We start from the raw sequence: 19914 nt of genomic DNA, 5'->3' as shown, positions 1-19914 counted from the left end.
CCTCTCTGATGAAGGGAAATCCCTTTCTTAGCAATGATACCTCTGAGTAACGCCAACTCCAATCACTTGTACGAGCTGTAGGAGACTATTGGTGGAGGGAATAACTGACAACTGCCCACACCTCCTTGCGTTTCTGTCTTGCTTCCCTTCCTGTGTTTTCCCATCCCCCCTCCTCCCCCCCCCCCCCCATTATCTCCCTCACTTCTCTTTTCTTCTCTCTTGCTTCTTTCTCTTTTCCTCCTATCTACATAATCTGCTTGGATTGTCCACCTTACCCTAAAAACATAAAACCATGTTAGACAGTTCCGGGCATTCATTGGAATTAGTTTATGTTAGACCATCCCCTCTGGGGACATGTCGGAGTGTTTTAACTTATGAATACCTTGTATTTTCTGCATTACCTTATTGTCTTAGAATGTGCGTTTACTTGACCACTGCTGTTATGATGCCATGGAATTTGTCTTTCTCATAAATAAAACATTTGTAAAATAGGCTGTGTGATAAAACCCTCAGTTTGGACCTCAAAATACTCCTTTTGGTAATCTTGGACGGACTTGATTTGGGTTGTCAATTTCCTTTTTTACTATCTTTTTGCTCGCAGAGAGATTCCCTTAAAGTAAATGTCACCTCACCCCCCTATGGGTTCATGGTGTGCTGCCATTGATAACACTTTACCAATGTATAAGTTAACCTACGCGAGTAGGAACTGCCCCAAGAAGTTTGATAAGAAATGGTCCACCTGGATAGACTCCTGGGGATCAGTTTGATCCACTTATTTGACCCAGAGAGATTATACTGACATGGATACTTCAAATTGCTTTTCAAGTAGTAAGTTCTTCTTAGTCTCTAGCAGACTGCAGCAGCATGATAATATAATGCCAAGGGACAGAAACAAGGTCAGTTAGTGACTGGCCCAGACTGCAGTGCTTGATCACCAGTCTCCACTTTTGGAAAGGGCAGTGGCATGAGACAGGTGATGCTGAATAGGGGGAGGGGGGTTTATTTTGACTGGGGATAGACTTTAACAGTCAAGCAATTAGAATTTTTAATAACATTGCTCAGCAATGGCAGACTTTTTTATTTCTCTCATGACATACTTTACATTTAACTAGCTTATGGTTTTTATATTGTTTGTTTATACAAATCAGCATAAAGTAACTAACCATGTAAAGAATTCAGTCACAAAGTGACAGCCATACGTTTTAACCACTGAATCACTGTAAAAGCTTTAGGTGCAAAAATATGTAGGCTAAGCAGGTATGTCCATGCATTCTGTATACACCCTTGGTATTGGCCTTATCTTGGGAGGACCATATCCATCAAAAATGTAAATTACAAATAAGTCAGTTAAATGTTCTTCAAAAAATGACTGGGCAGAACGTGTCTGCGAAATCACATATTACTCATGGACATAAGTCATACTTCTACAATCCAATCTAATTGGACCAATTTGTGTAAGGTCCAATGGGAATGTTGAATGTGGAAGAAGCGATCAGCAAAAGCAGCCTACATATTACACTCAGTACAGGTTTGTTTTAAATAAGGTAGATTTTAGTGCTACAAATAACAGAATTCTACATAAATTACTTTTTCTGATTCTTCAGAAAATAAGTAAAAGATTAAATAAAACATAAAAGAGATCTTTTCATGAAATAAAATGTAATTAGACAATCTGTTAATTGCTTTATTAGTTAATTTTCTAGTAACAGCAGAGCTAAAAAAAAAACATATTATCCCAGCGTTCTTCTATCTCTCAATGTGCTTTATCTTCTAGTGACATCAATTGTCTTACGTAAGCATGTCCACAATAACATCCAATGTCATTTGTAATATTGTGCTCAGCTCGAGAGCCTTTTTTTAGATCAACTAAAAAGAACTTGGCGACATGCTAATGCTTGCCTGCTAAGAGTAAGGATTTACAGATTAGATTTGAAAGGATATATACTAAAACTGGGTCAGATTTGTCACCAGGAGTTACTAATTTTATACATCTTCATACTTCTAATTTTCCCATATTACACAGGCTTCAGAAATTGGGAGGACTGACATTGAAAAAAGGTGTTTATGTAATGTGGTTTTTTTTTTTACATTTTGTCATAGCAACCTAGTGGTTGATTTATGTAATCTGAGGGAAAGAAGGAAGAGCCAGACTTTTTTTTTCTTTTTAGCAAAAAAAGATGATGAAATGTTGCAGGTATTTGATGCTAACCAGATTTCTCTGGGACCTATAGGCTCTACTAAGCATGTGCATGTTATACAGGATTCAATGGGGTTTCTTCAACAAATGACTTGTTTCGCTAATGTATGCAGGTGTCTATATTTATTGCTAGAAGCTAGGGAAGAATTTAAAGTAACATGGCACCAGGAGATAAGGCTACTGGATTGTGAGCACTGGTATAACAAAAATCATATTCTTAAAAATAGGAAACAGAAACATTTAAATCAAAGTGTGTAAACCCTAATAATGAACTTCTCTTATTTGGTCCCCTTTGGTCTGGTAAAGTGTATCTAAAACCAGCAGCAAAAAAAAACATTTTTTACAGTTTACGAGTCCTTAGTTGTGGTGACTGCATTTATTTTCCTTTTGCATTTTAGGGCAGGTTAATACCTGGAAGCACACGTTCCTGAGTGGTTCCTGCACATTCCCGTGTGGTGCAGCCCATTCCTTTTAATGGGCTGTAAGTGCACCAGAATGCAAAGAAAGTAGTGTATGCGCTAATTTAAAAAAATGTGCCACAAAGTATTGCATGGTACTGTCGTGTCATGTGATTTGGTGCCTGCAAACACAATGCATTTTCAATCTGCGTCTGTGGTGCCATTAACATTACATTGGCACCTGCAGCAGATCACAAAGGCTGTGCATTTGAGCGCCACAATGTCTGCAGCTACAAAGGTGAATGATGGCTTGTTTTAATTGGCTTTTAATGTTTGTTTAGAATTTGTAAATAATTTTCAGAGCATAGTCTGGGCTTAACTCCAGGAAATAACGCATTTATAAAAGTTAGATTGAGCCAGCGTGGTTACCTCTAATGATTACTATGTAACATCCTGAGGGCTGCTGGGGATGCTCAAGTTGTCAGTACAATACAAACTGTGCTGTGATCTTCTGGGTGGTGCTGCAGTGATGTCCTGTCTTATACTGTGAGTACAGCGAGTCACCCAACACCTCTCCATTAAAAAATCTTTTTATATTCTTTTTAATGAATACAAGACCTTATCTGATTAGGCAAGGGGTAGAGGAGAGGCAGATGAACTTCACTTTCTTCCTTTGTCCAATCAGAGAACCCCTAATACTAATTGAAAAGAAAACAAGATGTTTTTTTCAATGTAGTAGGGTTTGAGCAAGCAACTCACTATACTCACTGTAAGAGATGGGAAGTTCATATTCAAGTATTATGACAAATACTGGTTATTATTCTGAACTCTGGTTAATAATTTAGTTTGATGTTAGTCATTGAACATACACTATATCGTCAAAAGTATTGGGACACCTGCCTTTACACGCATATGAACTTTAATGGCATCTCAGTCTTAGTCAGTAGGGTTCAATATTGAGTTGACCCACCCTTTGCAGCTATAACAGCTTTTAACAATTTAGTGTATATTTTAAAGCTCCAAAATCACATACAAAGAACATGAAGCTACTCGAAGACAATGTCAAAAATTGGTTTGAAATGGAGGTTTTTAGCCAGCATGTCAGTACTGAACTCTAGGCATACAAGCTAGAAAAGGATTACAATGTGACAGCGAGATTTATGTGTTACTGGAGAATCAGCTAAATTGCAACCATCTACCTAGTATACTAGTAAAGGGGTCCCCCTGGATTCTGTACCCAATCCCCACAGCACAGAAGTAGAACAAATACACGCTCAAGATTAGGAAAAGGTTTATTACATAGTTACATAGTTACATAGTTAGTGAGGTTGAAAAAAGACATAAGTCCATCCAGTTCAACCTATGATGTGTGTGTGTGTTTGCTTTTAACCGTACATTGTATACCCCTGTATGTTGTGGTCTTTAAGGTGTCCATCCAATAGTTTTTTGAAACTATCAATGCTCCCCGCTGATACGACTGCTTGTGGAAGAGAATTCCACATCCTTACCGCTCTTACAGTGAAGAACCCCTTACGCACTTTAAGGTTAAACCGCCTTTCCTCAAGTTTTAGTGAGTGGCCACATGTCTTATTGTATCTCCTTTCTCTGAATAGTTTGTTCCTTATGCTAGGGTCGCCAGGACAGTATTTGTACATTGATATCATATCCCCCCTCAATCGTCTCTTCTCCAGAGAGAATAGGTTCAGTGCTTGTAGTCTTTCCTCATAGCTGATGTCCTCCATTCCCCTAATTATTTTTGTTGCCCTTCTCTGGACTATCTCCAGTTCCAGCACATCCTTCCTGAGGACCGGTGCCCAGAACTGGACAGCATACTCAAGATGTGGCCGGACCAGAGTCTTGTAGAGTGGAAGAATAATCTCTTTATTTCTGGAGTGAATCCCCTTTTTTATACAACCCAGTATTCTGTTGGCTTTGCTTGCGGCGGCTTGGCATTGCATGCCACTGCCAAGCCTGTGTTCTACCAGTACCCCCAGGTCCCTTTCCATCCTAGACTCACCCAGAGGTTCCCCCCCTAGTGAGTAGCTTGCTTTCTGGTTTCTGGCCCCCAAGTGCATTACTTTACATTTTTCTACATTAAATCTCATCTGCCATGTAGTTGCCCACCCCGTTATTTTGTTCAGGTCTGCTTGCAAGATTTCCACATCCTGCATAGAAGATATTGGCCTGCCTAATTTAGTATCATCTGCAAATACTGAGATTGTACTAGATATCCCCTCCTCTAGATCATTTATGAATAAATTAAACAGGATTGGTCCCAGGACAGAACCCTGGGGGACCCCACTTTCCACACCCGCCCAATCCGAGTACTCCCCATTAATCACCACCCTCTGTACTCTCCCCTGGAGCCAGTTCTCTATCCAGGTACTCACCTTATGGTCCATACCTACCTTCCTTAGTTTGTACATTAAGCGTTTGTGGGGAACGGTGTCAAAGGCCTTTGCAAAGTCCAGATACACCACATCCACAGGCTTACCTTTATCTAAGTGGCAGCTCACTTCATCGTAGAAGGTTAGTAGATTGGTTTGGCACGAACGATTTTTCATGAATCCATGCTGATTACTACTTATAATACCGTTTTCATTACTAAAGTCTTGTATGTGGTCCCTTATCATCCCCTCCAAAATAAATTTATTTCCCTGTGGAATGCACTGGCCCACCCCCTTGTTAAGTATGCTCTTGAAGCACTCCCATTTTTCCTCCGTGTACTTTGTTCCCAGGGTTCTATCCCATTTGATATTTTCTAGCAGCGAGCGCAGTTTAGGGAAATTGGCTCTTTTGAAATTCAGTGTCCTTATATTACCCTTGTGTTTCCTATTACTGTAATTAATACTGAAACCAATTGACCTATGGTCACTGTTCCCTAAGTTGTCCCGTATTTCTATATCCGTGAGCAGGTCTGTATTGTTGGTAATCAGTAGGTCAAGTACCGCATTGTTTCTTGTCCGTGCATTCACCATCTGACCCATGAAATTGTCCTGCAAAACATTTAGGAACTGCCGAGCCTTGGCTGAATGCGCGGTTCCTTCTGCCCAGTCTATATCAGGATAAAATAAAGTCCCCCATTATAATGACATTTCCCATCCTTGCTGCCAATCCTATCTGTAACATGAGGTCCGCCTCACCCTCCTCCCTCTGGTTGGGGGGCCTATAGCATACGCCCAATATTACCTTCCCCACCGTGCATTTCCTTTGAAGCTCTACCCATAGGGATTCTGCCTCGTCCATAGCTCCATTATTAATATCATCCCTCATATTTACCTGTATACTGTTCTTAATATACAAACATACCCCTCCCCCTTTTTTACCCTCTCTATCTCTGCGATAAAGGGAATACCCCTGAATGGTCGCCATCCAGTCATGAGAGCTGTCAAACCAAGTCTCTGTTATCCCCACAAAATCTAAGTCCTCCTCAAACATCAGCAGCTCCAGCTCTCCCATCTTGTTGGCCAGGCTTCTGGCATTGGTATACAAGCCTCGTAATTTTGATCGGTTACATTTATCCTCATTTGATGTTTTTAGGCTGCTCTCTTGATTTTTCCCCGTACCCACCCTGGGTATAGGAGCTCCGAACACCCTACCGCTAATGCCCCCATTTCTGCCCTCTGAAACTTGCTTTCCACTGGCTAATTCTACATCTGTACCCTCCCCCCCATTCCCTAGTTTAAAAGCCCCTCTAACTTTTTGGCCATCCTCGCACCCAGTACGGCTGCACCCACCCCATTTAGGTGCAATCCGTCCCTACCAAAGAGCCGGTGACCGACTGAGAAGTCGGCCCAGTTCTCCAGGAACCCGAAACCCTCCTTACTACACCAGCTCCTCAGCCACTCATTAACTTCCCTAATCTCCCACTGCCTCTCTGGTGTGGCTCGAGGTACAGGTAGTATTTCGGAAAATACTACCTTGGAGGTCCTAGTCCTCAACTTAGCGCCTAAGTCCCTGAAATCGTTTAGGACTCTCCGTCTTCCTCTGCCTATGTCATTGGTACCCACTTCACCCACTTCACTTTATTAGAAATAATGCCCTTGCCCGGTTCAACATTTCATTTTAAAAAAAGTACATATTGTATGCTACAGTGATTCTGCATTAGAATAGAGTGTTGTTTTATGTTGCATACAGTATCTCACAAAAGTGAGTACACCCCTCACATTTTTGTAAATATTTTATTATATCTTTTCATATGACAACACTGAAGAAATTACACTTTGCTACAATTTAAAGTAGTGAATGTACAGCTTGTATACCAGTGTAAATTTGCTGTCCCCTTAAAATAACTCAACACACAGCCGTTAATGTCTAAACCGCTGGCAACAAAAGTGAGTACACCCCCAAGTGAAAAAGTCTAGATTGGGCTCAATAAGCCATTTTCCCTCCCGGTGTCATGTGACTCATTAGTGTTACAAGGTCTCAGGTTTGAATGGGGAACATGTGTGTTAAATTTGGTGTTATGGCTCTCACTCTCTCATACTGCTCACTGGAAGTTCAACATGGCACCTCATGGCAAAGAACTGAAAAAATAATTGTTGCTCTACGTAAAGATGACCCAGGCTATAAGAAGATTGCCAAGACCCTGAAACTGAGCTGCAACACAGTGACCAAGACCATTCAGCAGTTTAACAGGACAGTTTCCACTCAGAACAGGCCTCGCCATAGTCGACCAAAGAAGTTAAGTGTACGTGCTCAGCGTCATATCCAGAGGTTGTCTTTTGAAAATAGACGTATGAGTGCAGCCAGCATTGCTGCAGAGGTTGAAGGGGTGGGAGGTCAGTCTGTCAGTGCTCAGACCATACCCCATACACTGCATCAAATTGGTCTGCATAGCTGTCGTTCCAGAAGGAAGCCTCTTCTAAAGATGATGCACAAGAAAGCCCACAAACAGTTTGCTGAAGACAAGGATTACTGGAACCATGTCCTGTTGTCTGATGAGACCAAGATAAATTATTTGGTTCAGATGGTGTCAAGCGTGTGTGGTGGCAACCAGGTGAGGAGTACAAAGACAAGTGTGTCTTGCCTACAGTCAAGCATGGTGGTGGGAGTGTCATGATCTGGAGCTGCATGAGTGCTGCCAGCACTGGGGAGCTACAGTTCATTGAGGGAACCATGAATGCCAACATGTACTGTGACATACTGAAACAGAGCATGATCCTCTCCCTTCGAAGACTGGGCCGCAGGGCAGTATTCCAACATGATAATGACCCCAAACACACCTCCAAGACGACCACTGACTTGCTAAAGAAGCTGAGGGTAAAGGTGATGGACTGGCCAAGCATGTCTCCAGACCCAAACCCTATTGAGCATCTGTGGGGCATCCTCAAACAGAAGGTGGAGGAGCTCAAGGTCTCTAACATCCACCAGCTCTGTGATGTCATCATGGAGGAGTGGAAGAGGACTCCAGTGGCAATCTTTGAAGCTTTGGTGAACTCCATGCCCAAGAGGGTTAAGGCAGTGCTGGAAAATAATGGTGGCCACAGAAAATATTGACACTTTGGGCGCGATATGGATTTCACTTAGGGGTATACTCACTTTTGTTGCCAGGGATTTAGGCATTAATGGCTGTGTGTTGAGTTATTTGGAGGGACAGCAAATTTGCACTGTTATACAAGCTGTACACTAACTACTTTACATTGTAGCAAAGTGTCATTTTTTCAGTGCTGTCACAGGAAAAGATATAATAAAATATTTACAAAAATGTGAGGGGTGTACTCACTTTTGTGAGATACTATAACTGTGTTGCATTGGAATTCCAGTAACCATGCAGGGGATGAGATAAATATCTCCAGTCAGGACACATGAGGTGACTGATTTGAGATTTTGAATTAAACTCAAAATGTTAATGAAAACATACTTAATGCTGCTCATAAACTAAATTGTGACTTTCGGAATACCTGGGTAGAATATCATGAAGTAAATATATATTTTTCTGTTGTAGAAATTAGCTACTACATTTTCTGGCAAAAGTAAAAAGTTGTGCTGTGGATGAATGTGAAGTGTTATTCAATCCTCCTCCAACGTAGGTAGTTTGGTTAAGGGATCAATGTTGCAAGGGGGGTAAATGATTTATGGTGGAAATTTTTAAAGTGTATTACTGCTAGTCTATTTAGATATAGATGACTGAAGCTCCTAATAGTCTCCTCAGAATAATAAATCAATTAGATACATTATCATAATACCAAGCAATGTGAAATAATCGCTCATATTTCCAGTTTTACAATAGCAACATAAAATAGATTACCTTTGTACTTCTTTAATTTGAATCTCTCTGCCTTGTCTATTGCAAAAGATAAATCTTTACTCTCCACAGATTTTGGCCGTCTCCTTGAGAATGATCTCCAAGCTAACAGCTCATTATCCATTCCAGAATAGTCCTGAAAAAGTAAAAGTAAATACTGTGCAGATCTGTTATTATCTGTACATATTTGTTTGCCAGGAACCCTAATTAACTGTTGCTTATCAATTACAAAAGAGTAAATAAATGAAAGTAAAATACACTTTACTTACCATCATTTTGGCAACATTACTTTGGCAATTGCTGAAGCTACTAGTTGCCAAGATCAAATTCATCTTATTTTCAACTAGATTAAAGGTATGATTGACAAAATGTTTCATTTCTGCTGAGAGTTTAACAGGGTCACCTACAAAAAATAGAGCAAAATTAGCATATCTTTTATTCTGACTATATAAGGTATATAGTAGTTGTATCTGCTTGCAAGCAGTGAAAGGCACATGCCTATGCCTATAGTATCTTAATTGGCTGTTCATATTGTTATATTTGATACGGCTATTGCAAGGTTAAATAAAAGTTATTGTTATGTCACTACTGATGGTATACAACTGTGCTTTCAAGTATATTCCATCTGTCAATGAATTAACTGTAAGAGCATTAACATCTATTATAGCCGTTGGTGGAAGCCTGGAAAGAAAAGTAGTAGGTCAGATATCAGAGGAAAAAAATTAAATTACCTAAATTGTTTCTCCTATCTATCCAGACAAAAAGCACATCCCTGTTACATTGCGTTGGTGAAGTGAGACACGACACTTGAAATATACTGAGGAACTGACCTAAACTAGTTCATGAAAATGGGAGTTTATAGCCTGTCTGACAGTCTGTCAGTCTTGGTCTCTGTTTGATGCAAATGTAGTGCTCCTTCCCAACAGAGGTTGAAGGGTTCATGGAACCATCTGATCAGCACAATCACTATGTACTTCAGCACTCCCAAATAAAGGCTGATGCAAGAGAACAGAACACATCTCAAAGTCAGCCAGTTTTGTCAAGTGTTTGTGTGAACAAATGCATTGTTCCATATGATTCATTAAACCCTCCAGGCTGCTGTGCAGTGCTTCACTCTGTTTGCATAAACCCTAAAGCCTGGGTAAGTGGTTTAATGAAGGTGGCCTAAGGATTTCAACCCTAATAAAAAGTAGAGGGGAGCACGAAATATAAGGGCGAAGTGCGCATATAAAAGACCGAGACCCTTAGTAAACAAAGAGGCAGGGTCTTCATATGCAAACATTATAGACTATGGGGTTGATTTACTAAAGGAAAATAGACTGCGCACTTTTGCAAGTGCAGTTGTACTCTGCAAGTGCAGTTTCTCCAAGAGCTTAGTAAATGAGAGAGAGCTCTGCTGACTTCCATCATCCAATCATGTGCAAGCAAAAATGTGTTTTTTTTTTATTTTTCCTTGAATGTAATTGGGTATTCTTTGTGAAGTGAAGCTTTACCTCATTTACTAAGATCTGGAGCAAATGCACTTGCAGAGTGCAATTGTACTTGCAAAAGTGCGCAGTCTATTTGCCTTTAGTAACCCCCATTATGATGCCATATAATATGGCAACCATTTTATAACAAGTAGATAACCATTTCTGATCTGTTAAACTTTAAATTATGGTTTCAGGTTTGTGTTTAAGAATAGGAAGAGTAAACATCAGAAAGAAAGAATATCTGTTTTCCCTGGAAATCCCCATAACAGCTTTAGGACTTGTACATTATTTAGTGCACATAAAGACGGAGGATATAATAAAGTAGCCCAAAGTTAGGGTATATTCTCTCTACTAGCTGTTATGATTGTAGACCTGTTTTTTATACTATCTGACAGGATTACTAGACTTCTACCTAAACCATGCACCATGGCTTGAGTATATTCTGAATTAGAACTAAAAAATGAGAGGGGGGTGATATCACTATTAAAACAGAGGAGCCTGCTTTCTCCACAGATTACTAGGATTTTGAGTCTGCTATCTACACCACCTGATGGCATTACCATTTCCTACAAATGTTTAAGGAACAAATCATTTGCCCCCGTATAATTGAAGTGGAATTTTAGGTTGGAAAATCAAAATAGGCAGACAGACAGGATTTTTAATGCAGAAGAGACTTGCTTTGTCTCTTCTGCATTAAAGCTGCTTACCTGTCTGTCCGCCCCTGTAAAGTAAGCTGCGCAAGAGCAGCTCACTGCAAACATTTTGCAATGCTGAATCTGATGGAACTCCCGCCCATGCGCAGGAGTGATGTCATTTTGGCCCAGCCAATGACAGCGGTTGGCAATTGAGACCTGGAAGCCAGCACCCCAAATATGTCAGCGGCCAGTAAGGAGTTGCAGGGACGATGCATCGCTGGATTCAAGGTAAGTATAGTTCAGCTTTGAGAAAGATCATTAACTCTTATTAATCTTTATTTTTTATATCAAAAATATATAGAAACTTTCCCATCAGACCAGTCACATTGATGCCTCTATATAACCATACATAGAGGCATCAATGTGACTGCTCTGATAGGAAAGTTTTTATACATTTTTGTTATAAACAATATGTTTTTATATTTATGATATGTCCATATTGTTGTGGTGCATTAATTCCCTGTTTTTTTTCCATCTTTGAGAATTTATTTTACGGATATGTATGTTGGACGGATGGAATGCTCGACTTGATTGTTGGAAGACAGCATGGTCTTTACATTTAAATGATAGCATACACTTCTTGTTTCTCTAGTGGCCATTCACCCTTAATACAACAATGGCTAGGTGTTTCAAACCTGAAAGATAACATCCCATTTGCTCTGCTGTTTTTGTCCAAAGTTCCGACAACCAGATTTGTTTGTTTTTTTCCAGTTTCCTAAATTCAACATTACTTATGTTTGGAGGATGCTTAAAAGAAGAGAAAAAGAGAAATAATTACACAGTAAAATAGTAAAATATTACTATAATTTACTATAGTGTAAAAAAAAAATGTACAAATGGATAGATAGGAAAGGATTAACTGAAAGCAATTTTCTCCAATCACTGACTCCTAGCCAACCAAGCCTCTCAAGATGTGTTAAGTACCCACTGCTCTGGACACCTGCAGCATTCGCATTTCCACAAGATTCATGTAAACAATCAGAGAGGGTTTCAAATTATAATAAAATGTATTCAAATCTTAATCGCTGTATTTTTCTTTTTAGCTTTATTATTTTTTAAAGCAGAACTCGGGCAACAACTGTTTTTTTTTTTTGTACCATTTTGGAAAGGCATATAACCTAGGAGGTGTTTATTTGCAATTTGTGTCCCTGGCTGGTAGGTTAATTAGATCCTGTCTAACTTGGCCCTACTATGTGTATGTATGAATGTGGGTTAGGGACCTTAGATTGTAAGCTCCTTGAGGGTAGTGACTGATGTGAATGTACAATGTATATGTAAAGCGCTACGTAAACTGACAGCGCTATAAAAGTACCTGAAATAAATAAATAGGGAGCTATTTCCAAACTTCCTGTCAGGACAAGAAGGAAAACATGGAGGTGATAGAAACTGTCAGATTGTGATCCCAGTGACAAGAAGTCACATAAAGTCCTCCGTGTATTGTGCTGCTATCATAGGAATAATAGGCGAGTTGAAATTGTTCCAGTAGCATTATGAATAGCAATGCAAACTTGAAAGAATAACTTACTCTTCCCAAGCCTTTCCAAAACTTTAAAAAAAAATTGTCTGAAGTTGATTTTACTACTCAGTGTGGCTCACAACCTCTTTCTTCACTGATGAAGCCATATTTGCATTCTAGGTGGATGCCAGAAGGTTAAACCTCCCAATGGCTTCTCATTCCTTAGTCTGCAGCATTAAAATGTGTGTTTTACTGTGTCTGTATATTTTACAGTATGTTATTCTGAATGCATTGGGATACTTAATGCATCCTTCCCACCAGCAAGAGGTATGAAATACTGAGACTCACGAGAGTTATCCACTGATGACCCCAAACAAAGGCCAGATGAGATTAGCTCACACAATGTCACTATACAAGTGTGGATTTTTTTAACCTTTAAAAGAAGAAGCCATTTAGACTTTTTAATTGTATTTAAAATGGCCATATTAGTCTGTGATAAATTACAACTCTTCCAGTCCAACAAACTTTATATGATGACTCCGTGCCTCTATGAATCAGGACCAATGTACAGTATATAGCTAAATTCAAACATTGATTTTTTTTTTTTTGGAGAGAGAGTAAAACACCTTTCAGGCTTTTCTTTAGAACACACATAGCATAAAAAAACTGACAGGGGCTATAACACTCTTCATCTAAAATGAAAAAAAAAAATTTCCTTTAGTTCTAACTTAGCAATGCATGTCATTTCATTTGATGCAACAAGACATTGAGTTCCATTCCACTATTTTACTATTGTAGTCTGAGAGTTATGCTGTCATTCAGTTCAAAGTAGTGGAGAGAGTGGGCACAAGCAACAATTGTTCATGCATTTAGGTATTGGTCTGCTAATAAGACCATTCCTTTTCAAAGTTTAGATAAGATACTTTTTTGCATACTTGCATATCTCATACCTGACTGATCCCTATATAAGCTGCAAATCACCATAGTAGTCGCTGCTACTTCAGTGTTAGCAGCAGTCTTTCAGATCCAGTGCCAAGTGGTTGCAATTCTGCATAGTAATCATAGGGGGCTGCTGGGTCGGCAGTTCCACCATTAAAGTGGAGTTCCACCCTAATTTTATACTTACCTCCATCTTCTCGCTCCGGGTCACCTGAAAAAGAAATGGATAATCGCATTTTTTTTTTTTTTTTTACTTACCTCGTAGCGAAGAAAATATACTTACCTTACTTCCTTCTTCCTCCTTCCTCAGCCGCGGCCCATCGTCACTTCCTGGCTCTGCAATGATTCCTGGGAGCTGAACGTCATCGCTCCCAGGAATCATTGCGCCTGCACCGGCCCCGACGTCAGTTCCGGGGCGCGCGCGTCATCCCCTTCTAAACAGCTTCTGGGCATGCCCAGAAGCTGTGGAGGGATGACGCTTGCGACCCGGAAGTGACGTCGGGGCCGGCGCAGGGCATCGTGGGACCGAAGAAGGCGGAAGAGGACGCCGAAGAGGATCTCGCTGGCTTCAAGCTGCCCACATCTGAGATGGCAGCGCTGGACAAGACGTTTTCAAGGTAAGTATTTGTCCTAACAGGTAAGTGCAACCCGGGACAGATCAGAGGCTAGCCATTGTGGAATGCACTAGCCCTGACTGTCCCGGGGGTATTTTTAAAAAAAAAAAAAATTCCAGGGTGGAACTCCGCTTTAAGATAAAGTCATATATGCGATATGCATGCTTTCATTGGTCTATGCTGGACCAATGTAACTACACAAAAAAAATCATGCCTTCAGCTTTACAGTGTTACTAAACCCAGAACCTGCATTCACTATATCTGGTCCCCCTTAGTACAGAGAACATGGAAATTACACTTTACCCTAAACATGATTCACTAGTGACCAGTAGCACTGTGCAGGAGTACCTCCCACATGGAAGAAAAATATATTTAAAATATATTTTAGAAAACATTCTTAATTTTTCCAAAATATATTGGAAATATATTTGAAATGCTACAATTTTGGCCATATTCAATATATTTCTAAAATTTTTTCCCTAAATATATTGGAAATATATTTTTCTTCCATATGGGCTGTTTCTATGTCATTCTAGAGATCAGACATAAAAATGCTCAAGCAGCCCTGTAATTCAGGGGTGTTGAATTAAAATTTATCGAGGTCCGAACAGTAACAGTATTTTCTTTCAGTAGAGGTCCAAATCAGATGTTTGTGCAATGCCACGATCCCCCACAATTCCGCCCCTTACATCAGTCCCCCACTTCACATTATAGTTTCTTCTTCACAGCAGTAACCCCCTTTACAGTAGTGTCCTCAACCCTCCTTCACATCAACAATGCTCCACAGCAGTGTCCTTCTTTGCCCTTCTCCACCCCTCCCCCCCACAACATAGTGTCCCCTGCCTCTTTACATCAATCTCCCTCAGCGGTGTCCTTTGCTCTCCTTTACATCACCCCCCTCCCAGTAGTGTCCTCTGCCCCCCCCTTTGCACATCACCCCCCCCCCCCCGCAGTAATGTCTTTCTACTTTACTTTCCCTCCCCCACACACACAGTAGGGTCCTCTGCCTCCTTTGCATCATATCTACACAACACTGCCCACCTTCACATCACCCTTTACAGTAGGGTCCTCTGCCCCTTTACATCGTCCCCCCTCCCCACAGTAGTGTACTTTGCCTGCTTCACATTAACTCCTCACAGCACTGACCCCTTTCACATCATCCCCCACAGTAGTGTCCTCTGCCCCCTTCACATCACCTGTCACAGCACTGCCCCCTTCACATCACCTCCCACAGCAGTGTCCTATACCCCCTTCACATCACCATCCCACAGCATGGTAGTTTCCTCCTCTGTCCCCCCTTTACATCACCTTCCAGACCATAGTGCCCTCCTCTTCCCCCTTCACACCTCCCCCACCCGCACAGCACTGTAGTGTCCTTCTCCATCTTCCTCTTCCTCCTTCTCCCTCTTCCCCCCCCCCCATAGCACTGCCCCCTTCACATCACATATTTCACACATCTAAATGAGCTTGTCAAAAGAAATTGATATCATATAAGCATCCAAAAATGCACACACATAAAATGTATTGCTACTTACCAGCAAACTAGGATTATTTGGGTATTTACTAAAGTGTTTTTCTACAAAGTCCTTTCCCAGGAGTTTAAATATCATTTGCCTCTCCTTAGGATCATTAAGTGATGATTCTACTTTTTCAGCAAAGCTAGTTCCAACTCCATCCAACACCTAAAACAATAACAGACAAATTCATACATTTTGGCATCTTTAGTAATGCACAAAGTTCAGTAATACACAGGAACAAATTAGAATCCTTGCTTCAGTGGTCGGATGTCAGTTAGGTAAAATCTGATTGACTGTATTCTTTAGGGTAAAACACAATATATATTTTGACTGCCCTCTGATTATGTATGTTCTGTTACTTTTTTAACACTTCAAAATGCATATATTAACATATATGGTAACATTTTTGCTATGTTTTATGTTTAAAGGGCCACTGTCTTAAAGTGGCACTAAACTATTTTTTTTACACCAGTTGTTCTAAAATATCATGTAAACCATGGCTCTGTATTTTTTTTATCTCTTATCATGGTTTCCAGTCTTCTTTTTTGTACTATGCATGTTTCTTATTCTCTATTGATGCACCTCACAGCTACTAGTGTAGACCGAGCAGTGCCATTTTTTCTAATACCACAATTCCCATAGAGCTGAATTTATCTGCAGGTAGATGTGTACACCATCTCGGCAGTAAGCAGGAGGGGGTGGCTACATTTACATACACAAAGAGGACATAGAAAACAAACATATCCACCTTAGAACAGGAAGGCTGAGAATAGCAGAAAAAAAGCTTGCTTTTGAGAGAGGAAACAAAGGAAGAGAGTTATAGAAGGCACATTCTACTTATATTTAAACATATTGCATTTATTTTATTTTATGAAAAATGTGAGTTTAGAGTAACCTTAAAAGTGTAAAATCTGAAAAACTGCTGCAGATGTAGTGTAGGCAACTAGAGATAACTATACTGTATAAACCTGCAGCAGCTTTAAAATCTAGCAGATACGATCGAATGTTGGACCATCTGGAAGGCAAAGCTCCAGCCAAAGTTTGCTCACCCCTAACTGTGTCCTGCACATTCCTAATAGCCAGTAAATCAGCTTATTGAAGTGATGGGTCACTACTAATAATATGAAATGGTTGGACTTAGTAGCATTTGTCAATACTACCTGAAAGAGAAGGAGCCTTTCCTTTCAGAATGGCATGGAATAATTTTTGCGGCCCTTCTGAAGCCTTTATGTGCACTTTCCACCTGCAGCAGTTTTATTTTCTTTTTTAAATTCAAAATTCAATAGGTAGTAAATAACTATGTGAGGAAACCAATAGGCATTACAGCATTAACATAACGAAAAAAAAAGTCTAACCAAAACTTCCTCTATTCCTCAAAAGGGACACAGACAAGAATAAAAACTAATAGAAGCTCTAACCCATTCCGACTCTATCCAAGCAAAAAAGTTTACCTTTAACAGCCATCTGGCTTTTTGCTTAGTGTCCATTATTCTTACCTAATGCAAAGCACAGTAACTTGCCAAAGACAGTTTGATTTTTTAACTGTTTCAAATTCAACATGCAACAGCAGTCAGCAGTATGTTATATGTACAAAAGACAAATAAACTGACAAATACTCAATAAATAAAATGACAGAATATTATTCATAGAAGACAATCTTCAAGGAGAGGTGTTAACAAGGTGAATGTCTGCACGAAGTGGTAGCTTGAGGAATTGCTCTGACATTCGTGTATAATTATGTCGTCATCACAAAAAAAAAAAACTAACAGAAAACTCCACCATGCTTCTCCTTGGTTTGGTAAAAAGCGTTTTGTTCCTTTTAGCCCACCTTACCATAAACTGCCGCTATAATTTCTTCTTTCTCCCTAAGCCCAATTCAACAGAATTAATTGGTTCTCTGCACTGTACTAATGATGACCATCAAGCATGAAATAACTGTTTGCAGCTTGGAAAAATAGTTCTAGAACATCAGGTTGTTTCTCATTGAGTCTGGATGTACATTTTACCCAGCGGAATGAAGAATTGATTTGCATAGCTCTGCACTAAAATGAGGCATCAACCCCTCTTTTTTTGCCATCTAGTGAGAGGAAACCCCTGGTTTTCATTAGGGTCATCAGAACTAGTGTTCCTATAAGAAAATGTTTTATTACTTTTCTGGAACAACCCAAAATGTGGGATTTTCTTCTTTTTTCACTTTCGATGATAACAGTAAATATGACAAATTGAGAGAGTGAATCTCCCCCTCGAGGGCACAGACAACAATAAAAACCTGACAGGTGTTCTAATCCCTATCCCCCCTGTCCAAATATTTTCAAAAAGTTTTGCCTTTAGTTATACCTTAAGAATGCGCTGAATGCACACTGGTTTAGTGGAGTGCTTTTTGCTCGTTTTTAGTCCATTTCACCATAAACGGTGCGCTTTTCCTTTCAGGAAAATCATTTACATTTCCACAGTGGCCATTTGTATTTTCAAGCATTGTTATGATTTATACAATTGCATACATCTTGCTCTCTTAGTCATTTACATTGGCCAGATCATAGATACTGTTTGGCAGGCAACCTTTTACAGTTACAACTTTGCTCAGAGCCAGAGCTGGCCCTACCATGGTTCCCAGTAGGTCCATGGGACTTTAAGAGGGGCAGCAACAGGGGCACACTGCTTGAGGACCCGAGGCTTCCTCTCTCTAGCGTGAAATGTCATCCTTGTATCATGCTCCGCTCCTCAGCCCCGCCCTACTCTGCTCCCCAGCAGTACAACTGGTACTGCTGGAGAGCGGAGTGGGGCGGAGGGTGGAGCAGCTTTCCCGATTCCAGAACAACACAGGCTTCAATAGCAGGAACACCCACAGTCACTGCAGCGCTGCTGTCGCTGCATGTCGCATCACTGAGTTGGGATCGAAGCGTAGTTGCTCAGTGGTGGTGAAGAGGAAGGGAGGAGCTTTTGTGGTGCTGCACAATTCATATACCCGTGAGCTGAGCTGATGTTTTTGGACATGTCTCTTTGCTAGAGGGGGCATGTCTCTTTGCTGGATTGGGCATGTCTCTTTGCAGGAGGGGACATGTCTCTTTGCAGGAGGGGACATGTCTCTTTGCAGGAGGGGACATGTCTCTTTGCTGGATTTGACATGTCTCTTCGCCGGAGGGGAAATGTCTCTTTGCTGGAGGGGGCATGTCTCTTTGCTAGAGGGGGCATGTCTCTTTGCAGGAGAGGGAATGTCTCTTTGCTGGAGGGAGCATGTCTCTTTGCAGGAGGGGGCATTTCTCTTTGCTGGAGGGGGCATGTTTATATGCTGGAGGGGTACGTCTCTTGCTGGATTGGGCATGTCTCTTTGCTGGAGGGCTGAAATCCAATTGGGAAAAGACCGCTCCAGGTGGGCTGGATGTCAGGTGCTGGTCGGATCCGTCAATCCGGAATCACATGAAGCCAAAAAAGGAGATGACCGCACTCCGATGTAAATCAAAAATTGGAGTAAAATTTATTCCACATCAAACAAATAGGCAAACTGGAACAACACACTGTGGATGCAGGACACAAAGGCAGACGCGTTTCACGACTTAGGGATGTCGCTTACTCATTGCCAGCCATGAGTAAGCGATTTACATCGGAGTGCGGTCATCTCCTTTTTTTGCTTCTTTGCTGGAGGGGGCATGTCTCTTTGCAGGAGGGGGCGTGTCTCTTTGCTGAATTGGGCATGTCTCTTTGCCGGAGGGGGCATGTCTCTTTGCTGGATTGGGCATGTCTCATTGCTGGAGTGGACCTGTTTCTTTGCTGGACTGGGGGTGTCACCTTTCTGGAAGGGGGCATGTCTCTTTGCTGTATTGGGCATGTCTCTTTGCTGAATATATGGGGATGTCTCTTTGCTGGATTGGGCTGTCTTTTTACTGTATGGAGATGTCTCTTTCCTTTTTTTGTAAATGTATCTTTGCTTTATGAAAATGTCTCTTTGCTGAATATATGGGGGATGTCTCTTGCTAAATATATGGGGATGTCTCTTGCTAAATATATGGGGATGTGTCTGCTGGATTAGGCTTTCTATTTACTATTTGGGGATGTTGCTTTGCTTTAAATAAATGTCTCTTTGCTTTATGGAAATGTCTCTTTGCTGGACGGGCGTGATTTTTATTTTGGGGTGGTTGGGGGGGACGGGGGCCAGCATTTCATTTCTGGACCCAGGCAGCACAATGTCTTGGACCAGCCCTGCTCAGAGCTGAATGTACCAAATGTAGTATGGCACATCTAAGGTTCTCCTGGTGCTAAGCAAAGTGTTAATGAGCACCAACATCTGTATCCTTCAAAAATAGCTATGGTTTTTTTTATTTCATGGATGCTTTCTAGACTGCACTAAGTAAGTGTAAATTAATCAAAGCCCAAGAACAATT

At 40.8% G+C, this 19914-nt stretch overlaps 1 protein-coding gene across 1 annotated transcript in view; it reads right to left on the bottom strand.

The window, feature by feature from the left end:
- LOC309548122 (uncharacterized protein) overlaps positions 1-19914 on the bottom strand; it is a 537501-nt gene that overhangs the window by 456843 nt on the left and 60744 nt on the right. The window contains exons 3-6 of the mRNA XM_082248087.1: positions 15554-15700; positions 11645-11756; positions 9112-9245; positions 8846-8978 (exon numbers count right to left, since the gene is read on the bottom strand). Coding sequence (XP_082104213.1) covers positions 8846-8978; positions 9112-9245; positions 11645-11756; positions 15554-15700 — 526 coding nt within the window. The remainder of the gene's footprint in view (positions 1-8845; positions 8979-9111; positions 9246-11644; positions 11757-15553; positions 15701-19914) is intronic.

This window comes from Pelophylax lessonae, assembly GCF_965119305.1.
Source record: "Pelophylax lessonae genome assembly, chromosome: 2".
NCBI lineage: Eukaryota > Metazoa > Chordata > Amphibia > Anura > Ranidae > Pelophylax > Pelophylax lessonae.
The sequence above is the reverse complement of the archived record's forward strand: the minus strand, read 5'-3'. Positions and strand labels throughout refer to the sequence as shown.